At 55.0% G+C, this 7,926-nt stretch overlaps 1 protein-coding gene and 1 pseudogene across 1 annotated transcript; one reads left to right on the plus strand and one right to left on the minus strand.

Moving 5' to 3' along the window:
- The window catches only part of LOC107185165, an 11,688-nt pseudogene extending 7,989 nt beyond the window's left edge, over positions 1 to 3,699 (minus strand).
- A 290-nt stretch (positions 3,700 to 3,989) lies between these two features.
- On the plus strand, positions 3,990 to 5,993 carry LOC102770335 (protein FAM24B). The gene is made up of 3 exons (XM_006754994.2): positions 3,990 to 4,299; positions 4,886 to 5,006; positions 5,663 to 5,993. Exons 1-3 carry the CDS (start codon positions 4,221 to 4,223, stop codon positions 5,850 to 5,852), a joined length of 390 nt encoding a protein of 129 aa, XP_006755057.2. The 5' UTR covers positions 3,990 to 4,220; the 3' UTR covers positions 5,853 to 5,993.
- Positions 5,994 to 7,926: the final 1,933 nt, after the last annotated feature.

Raw genomic sequence — 7,926 nt, forward strand, 5'->3', positions numbered from 1 at the left:
CACCCAGGCGAGCGGAGACCCGTGACCGCAGGCGCAGGAGGCACCGAGCCAGAGGGGTCGCTCCCGGGGTTGCTCCCCCGGGTCCTGCAAGAGCAGCAGAAGCGGGGCCTCGGTCTCCGGTGAGGATTCACACCTGAAGAAGAGATGCAGGGAGGAGGTTTATGTTCATTTCCAAGAGAGGGAAGGGCCAAGGGCGGCTAGTCCACCCAGGGCAGGGAAGAGGGGCTTAGATATATACTAGAAGCCCAGCCGGAAATGCCACGCTGCCCCGCCCACCGCTCGGTGCTGCTCACAGCCCTGCCCACCGGGCTGGTCGTTGGTCATTAGGGCGTTAGGGCCACAGGCCTTTTATAATACAGAAGATTACTTTTTATTGATTTCAGAGAGGAAGAGAGAGGGAGAAAGAGAGAAACATCGAGGATGAGAGAGCATCATTGGTCGGCTGCCACCTGAACACCCTACACCGGGGATGGAGCCCGCAATCCCGCCCTGTGCCCTGACCCCAATCCAGCTGTGACCTCCCCATTCCTAGGGCATCGCTCAGCCCCTGAGCCCCGCCCCTGGCTGAAGAGGATGCCATCCCTGCCAAACTCAGTTGCCTCCCAACATGCTTCTGTGCCCAGCGTGGGGGTGTGTAACCTGGAATGCTGGGTGCAGATATCTTCATGGTGTATATTTTATTTCCTTTTAGTGGAATAGTATTTCAGTTAAGGTATAGTTTTCGTTTTTTGTAATTGCAGTATTTCTTCACTTGCTTTAGGAGGTTATAGTTACACTAGAGGCCTGGTGCATGAAATTCGTGCACTTGGGGGGCTTCTTTCAGCCCTGCCTGCACCCTCTCACAGTCCGGGAGCCCTTGGCAGATGTCCAACTGACGGCTTAGGCCGGCTCCGTGGCAGTCAGACATCCTTAGTGCTGCTGCGGAGGTGGGAGAGGCTCCTGCTACTGCCGCTGCACTCAGCAGCCCTGAGCCCAGCTTAGGGCTTCTGGCTGAGCAGCCCCCCGCCCCCAGGGCACTGACCACCAGGGAGCAGCTCCTGCATTGAGCGTCTGCCCCCTGGTGGTCAGTGCGCATCATAGCAACCAGCCATTCCACTGTTCGGTCGATTTGTATATTCGCCTTTTATTATATAGGATGATTTCTGATGTACTTTTCGATAAATATGAAATTATGAAAAGATCTCTTGTTGACATCTTTTATTTTTGTTTTATTGAATTTATTGGGGGAAGTTTGTTAATAAAGTTATATAGGTTTCAGACCTACAGTACATCATCTGTAAATTATATAGTGTATTTACCACCCAAAGTTGACAAAATTTAATATCCATTCAAGATAAGATACCTTAGCAAACAAGGAATAGAGGGGAACTTTTTAAACAAAAAGAAGTCAGCATATACCTTATGCTTTATACAAAAACTAAAGGAACATGAAGTATAGACCTAAATGTAAAACATGAAACTATAAGACATAGAGAAGAAAATAGGGAATTTGTGTGACCTTGGGTTTGGCAATGACATTTTTGATATAACACCAAAAAGATAATCCATGAGAGAAAAATGTGGTAACTTGGAACTTAACCAAATTAAAAACTTTTGCTTCATGGAAGATACTCATAAGCGAGTGAAAACGCATTAGTGTGGAGCAAGATGGCAGATTAGGAAGCGGAGGGCGCTTCCCCAGTGACAGGGCAAGGGAGTGGGGTGGTGTATTCAGCACCAAGGGAAACCCCAATAACCAAGAATACTCTTGCCGGGGTTTCCGCATCTACAAGCGTCCAGGAAATCTGCTAAAGGGCTGTGCATCAATGAATGAAGAGGCCAGAGAAGAAATATGAATTTGGAAGGCATTTTGGGGTGCTAGACGGAAACTTAGTTCTAGTGACTAAGCTCCCCCAAATCTCTGGACCCCTAGCTTTTTATTAACACAGTTTGCCCTCTAGCAAAGCAGATACACATATCCAAGGTAAGGTTTGGTAAACAGTAAAAGATTATCAGGTTGGGGGAACTGCCTTCGCTGTTCCAGCAGCAGGTAATATACAGATCTTCAGTCCTGCTGGCACCCCATCAACCTTTCGATGAACTTCTTGCATAATTATGACCCGCTGGAATTAGCCTCCAGCGTATACTCTGTCCGGCAAATACGAAGGAGAGAGGGACTTTCACACAACAGGGGAGCGTTCATCACTGCCGGACCTGCTTGATAAGAAATGCCCCAGAATTATCCAAGTGGAAAGGAGAGCACGCTCACCAGCAAGACAAAAGCATGTGGAACGTTAAAACTCGCTCCTAAAGGTAAATCGATGGACAAGCACAGAGCCCTGTAATGATGGTGGATAAATCTCATTCTAGTAGAAACGTTAAATGACAAAAGTAACTATAAAGCATAATGGGTACACATAGAAAAAGGACATCAAAAGCTTTGTGGGGAGTAAAAGGGTGTTTTTGTGTATAATCATAGTTGTCTTCGGCTTAAAATAGACGTATGTTTTATGTAAACCTGATAATCCTTTTACTGTTTACCTAACTTTACCTTTGATGCGCCTGTATGCATTCCTGACGGGCAAGTGTGTATTCAAGTGCATAAAGGCAGACGGGACCCAGAAGTCGGAGAGCTTCTTCACTAGAGGGAAGTCTCCACCTGGCCCCCCGTGCCTTCTAAATTCTAGCTGTAAATGGATGCGGCATAAAGTGCCCCTCCTGGCTTGGCCTCCACCTGCTCTCACTTCACCCAGGGGCCCCTCGAGGTTCCGGATGGGAAGAGTGGAGTGTGGTTCGGGCCCTCCTCTGACCCGCCACAGCCCCACCCTTTGCCCTCTTCTCTGGCTGAGGCACAAAGGGCCAGGGGTTGGGTGACTTGGTCTTCTGCTCATGCTGACGGGGTCCCTCCAGATGCCCCTGAGGACACATTTCCCAGGTGGTTTAGGGGGGAAAACCACAAGGGCCGACAAACCTGAACTCCGTCTCCCTCACTCAAACCTGCTCTAGTGCTGTGGCCTCCAGGGAAATGTCAACGCCAGCCATGTGTGGATTTACTAGAGGCCCGGTGCGCGAAAATTCATGCACTGGAGGGGCGTCCCTCAGCCTGGCCTGCCCCCTCTCACAGTCTGGGAGCCTTCAGGGGCGGGAGGCAACCCTGCGATCAGGGGAAGGCGATGCCCCATCACACCTCTGCTGCTGCCACTGCCGGCAGCGCAAGCCTTGGCCGGCCCTGGTTACCTGAGCCTCTGGAGGCCCTGGGCGGCTGGGTGCTGAGGGGACTGGGTGCCGCCATCTTCGAGGGCGTGGCAGTCAATTAGCATATTCCCTCCTTATTGGCTGTGGGCGCTGCCATCTTTGCAACAGTGTGGGGGTCAATTAGCATATCCCCTCCTATTAGATAGGATGTGAGGAAACGGCAGTGCGTGACTGGTCCATTGTTAGCGACTCCAGAGGAGGGAGCTCCCCTGGGCCTCATTCACAGCAGTGCAGGCCGCACCCCACCGAGGCCCTGCCCGGGGACTCGCCACGCCTCATGTGTAGTGGGCACCGAGTCTTTACCTACGGAATCAAATTCACGTTCTTGCTTGTCAGCCCACAGCCCGGGCACATGCCCTGACGGAATCGAACCGTGACCTCCCGGTTCATAGGTTGACACAACCACTGAGCCACACCAGCCGGGCTGACACCACTGTTTTTGTTGGCATCTCCTCTGCTTTTCATGGCCTCACTCAGGGTTTGGCCAGACCAGCAGGGAATAACCTCGAAATTAAAATAATCCCTCATTTAATTAAACCAGCTTTGCTGAGTGTGGGGACCTTGAGACCAGAGAAACCTGCTTTAGAACAGGTATCTTCTTCAAATTGCTTTCTGAAATCTGTTTGTCTTAACCATAACGTAGTCCTCTGAAGTAGGAACCTATCTGGAATCCTGGCAAGTGGCTCTAATGATGTATGATTTCGTTGTGTGGCTCAAACATGGAGCCTGAGAAGGGGAGATGATCAGGTCGCCAGGGGTGCTCACGGGCTCCTGAGCGCAGCGGAATTCAGAACTGCGGGGCGAGGCTGCCGCCCAGTGTTGATGTCACACAGCTCGGCCCAATGAGCACAGACGCCAAGCTGGCCAGTGGCTGTCCATTCTGCTGCTCCGGGGGTGCCGTGAGCTCTCCAAATGGACACCTTAGCCGCTCCCCCGAGGACAGAATTTCCTTTCTCGAGTGGAAGGCGTGAGGAATTCCCGATAAGATGTGCTGCTCCTGGAAGTTTGTTTTAATTGTGTGCTTTCTTTCCTGCTGGCTTCCATCCTGCAGTGGCGACCTGGACAGTACGTATCTGCGGGGGTGGCTGCTCTCTCCGCTCACCTGTGCCTGGCTTCGGGGAATCCGAGGTCCATTCCAGACAAGGTGGCTTCCTGGGAAGGACAAGGGGAAACCTCTCTCCTAAAACACGGATCACAGAAGGGACTGTGTGTTCTCCGTCTCATCTGACGTCACAGTTTGAAGAAGTTACCCTCCGAGTCCTTCCCACAGGAGATGTTTAGGTCTCGTGTGCAGTGGGGGCTCGTCACTCTGACAGTGGCCACGCTGTAGGGGCACAGGTGTGGGGTGAAGCCACCTGTGCAGGCAGTTCCTCAGCTTCGGCTCCCGCTGCGAGAGGCTGGGGAGGCATTCCCGCCCGCCCTCCCTCCTTCCTTTTCTCGGGTGTTGCACTTTGTCGCATTAATTATGCGCCCTCAGCTCCCTCTCTGGGCCCGGCCAGCCTTCTAGGCCTCCCAGGGCCACACACCCTGTTTTCCCCGCAGAAGGCTCTGTGGTTTGGGGTTCATTCTTCTTCCGGGAGGAGCACATCGAGGCTGCTGCCGGCTGTGTGGGGCGGGGGCCCTGTTCACTGCACCTGCATGTCTCCTCCAGGTAAAACTTCTGAAGTCCTCTCCGTAGCCATGATCAGCATTGGCGCCGGCATCCTGCTGGCCCTGCTCGCGCTGTTAGGTGTCATCAGCTGTCTTTACTTCAAAGTGGCCAAGGCATTGAAGTAAGTGACGTGATTAGAGTGGCCACTCCCTCGCACGGCCCCTGGGCTGAGCTGGAGCAGGGCACGCCCTGCCCTGGGCCGCCCCCCGGGTCAGGAACAGGGCAGCTGGGAAAAGGCAGAGACAGGTGAGCATGGTCTCCTGGCCCTTCCCCTCGGGGCCGGGCTGTGAGCTCACAGTGAGGTTCCCAGCGGGTGGCTCTGGGTCAGCGCTGTCCGCTGCCCAGGCCTCGGGGAGCTGCCCCTCCACGGGGACTCACACCTTGGCCGGCCCTGCCTGCGTCCCGGGCTCTGCAGGCGGGGAGAGGACCCTTCAAATGTGGGAGGTTTGCTGGCAGAAGCCGTGGAGCTCCTGTTCTAGGGAGGGAGGCTGTGCACTAGGTCAATCCAGAACCCGGGGCAGCTGACGGGCGCCTGCCCCCGACCCGGGCTCCGCAGGTGGGGTCTCAGCCGCTGGGAAGCCCACACTGGCACCCCTGTACCTTTGTGCTGGGTCTGGCCTGGCATCTCTGGCGTCTTGGAGAGCACATGACCCAGGAGCCTGGGTCAGGGCAGAGCTTTCCTCTCAGGCTGGGCCGCCCCACACCCCCGGCACCCTGACCGCGGGCACAGGCGGGCTGAGGGGGTTCTAATCCCTCCTGTGTGTCTCTTTTCTTAAGAGTTTCAAAACCACCTTTTTGTTTGGCCTTAAAAAATCATCCATCCGTGGTCACCCAGGACAAGATCACCGCGGCCCCATCCATCACCACCGGCTGCTACCCCAACCTCCAGTTCTGTGAGGAGTGCCCCTTGTTCACCGACTTCGACTGCCTGCCGCCATGCTTCTGCGATGTGAACGAGGGCCTCTGACTCAGGTGGGCACGGATCCTTCAGGAGCCATCTTTCCTTCTTAGTAGCATGTTTTATTATTCAGGTCAAGTTTTGTAGTGTGTATATTATGTACTGTGTAACGTATTTATGTGCTTTTGAATAAATGCAGTATTGAAACAACCCTCTCTGCCTCAGGGATGTTTGTTGATGTTAGGTTACAAATGTTCTTAAATTTGTGTATTACCCACTTTGCAACCTGGCAACTAGCTTGTAATAATATCATATTGCCATGTAAGGAGAGTGAGAGTAGAATGGATGGGTGGATGGATGGATGGATGACTGGATGGATGAATGACTGGATGGATGGATGGATGGATGGATAGACGAATGGAAGAGGGCTGCCCCACGCTCCTGTTAAGCACGACTTCCCGATGTCACAGGTGCTAGACCTCGCAATACAGCCCCAGTCTCACCTTGGAGCCAGGACTCCTTTCTCTCATCTGCCAAACGCAGTGCCAGGGACTTGAACTCACCTGCTTCAGGCTCTCGGGACACGGCCAGCTAGAGATTGGTGGACGCTGAACCTGTACTTTCTTCTTCCTCCCCGTCCTGTGTCACCCCCTCCCCTCCCTCATGGTCAGCACCCTGGCAGCATCCAAGTGACCCAGCTGGATCCTGGGTTGGCCCAGATGCCATCCCCCCCAACTTGATTCTTTGGACCCCCACAGGCTTTAGTGTTTAGAGAAGGGCAGTGAAGGCTTTAGGGTCAATGACGTTACCCCCTCCATGATCTGGACATGTCACAGGGCATAGGCCCAATTCCCAGTCAGGGCCAGGAGGAGGTCCCCAGTGCCCACTGTGTGCCAGGGCCGGGGGTGCCTGTGAAGAGTGTTCGCTGGTGCCATCCCCAGGGCCTCCGGACTCAGTGGAGGAGAGCACGCCCTCACTGTGGGGCTGGCTGACACACGGCCACGGCGGCTGTGCTCACACCGCTCCCCGATGCTGAACAGTTTCAGACAACGATCAAGTGCTCGAGAGCGAAGAGTCAGAGAACGCAAGGATCTGATTTAGCAAACGCACCGCTTTACTGAAGAGGAGTACACGCGGCTGCTAGTCCCTCCCAGGTTATGGGGAGACCGGAGAAATCACGCCACGCCCTGGCTCCCCTCAGTTCCTCTGGATTTCCAGGGGCCCCAGCACCCGGAGATGCCCCGCCTGCTCCCCCGAGGCCACCACAGGGCCCGCGCCCCTCCGGCTCCGGCCCCGCCCAGCACAGCCCTGGGAGCAGCGGGAGGAGGGGTCTCCCGCTTTGCACACAGCGACCTCGCACCGCAGGTAGACCACCTCGTAGCCGGGGAGGAAGCTGAAGGCGTTGAACTTGAACTGGGCCGTGTTCCTCTGGTGAGAAGGGAGGCTGACGTAGGTGTCATCTGCGACACACCTGGGGGAAGGGCCCACACCAGGAGGTTAACGGAGAGCACAGGTGAGTCACTCCAGCTCCGCAATCAAGCTGGGACCCAGACCTCCGCATTCTAAATGGGGGTCTTCCCACCACCCCTTTCTCCGTTTTATGAAAAAATGTTTACAGCCAGGCCGGCGTGGCTCAGTGATTGAGCATCGACCTATGAACCAGGAGGTCCCGGTGCGATTCCCAGTCAGGGCACAGGCCCGGGTTGTGGGCTCTGTCCCCAGTGGGGGGCGTGCAGGAGGCAGCTGACCAATGATTCTCTCTCATCACTGATGTTTCTCTCTCTCTCTCCCTCTCCCTTCTTCTCCGAAATCAATAAAAACGTTTTTAAAAAGGGTCTACCATTTCAAACCATCGCGTGCTCGTGCTGCCATCATTACCCAGAGGGTGGTTTCTGACCCGAAGGCCCCCCTGCCCAGGAGCACCCCACCCCGGGGGCCCCTCTCCTCACCCTTGCCGGATCAAGTCGTACTTGACAGTTGCAAAATCATGGGGGTCTGGAGAAGCCACACAGGTGTCCACAGAGACCCTCAGGCTGGGGTCGGGGCTGTGGAGTGTCGCCTGCAGGAACACCTCCTCCCTCTGGCCAGCGTCCCCGGGCCCCGCGCTCCCCACAGGCGGGGCCACGGGCAGCTGGAGGAACGC

The sequence above is a fragment of the Myotis davidii genome, unplaced genomic scaffold, assembly GCF_000327345.1.
Source record: "Myotis davidii unplaced genomic scaffold, ASM32734v1 scaffold72, whole genome shotgun sequence".
Lineage (NCBI taxonomy): Eukaryota > Metazoa > Chordata > Mammalia > Chiroptera > Vespertilionidae > Myotis > Myotis davidii.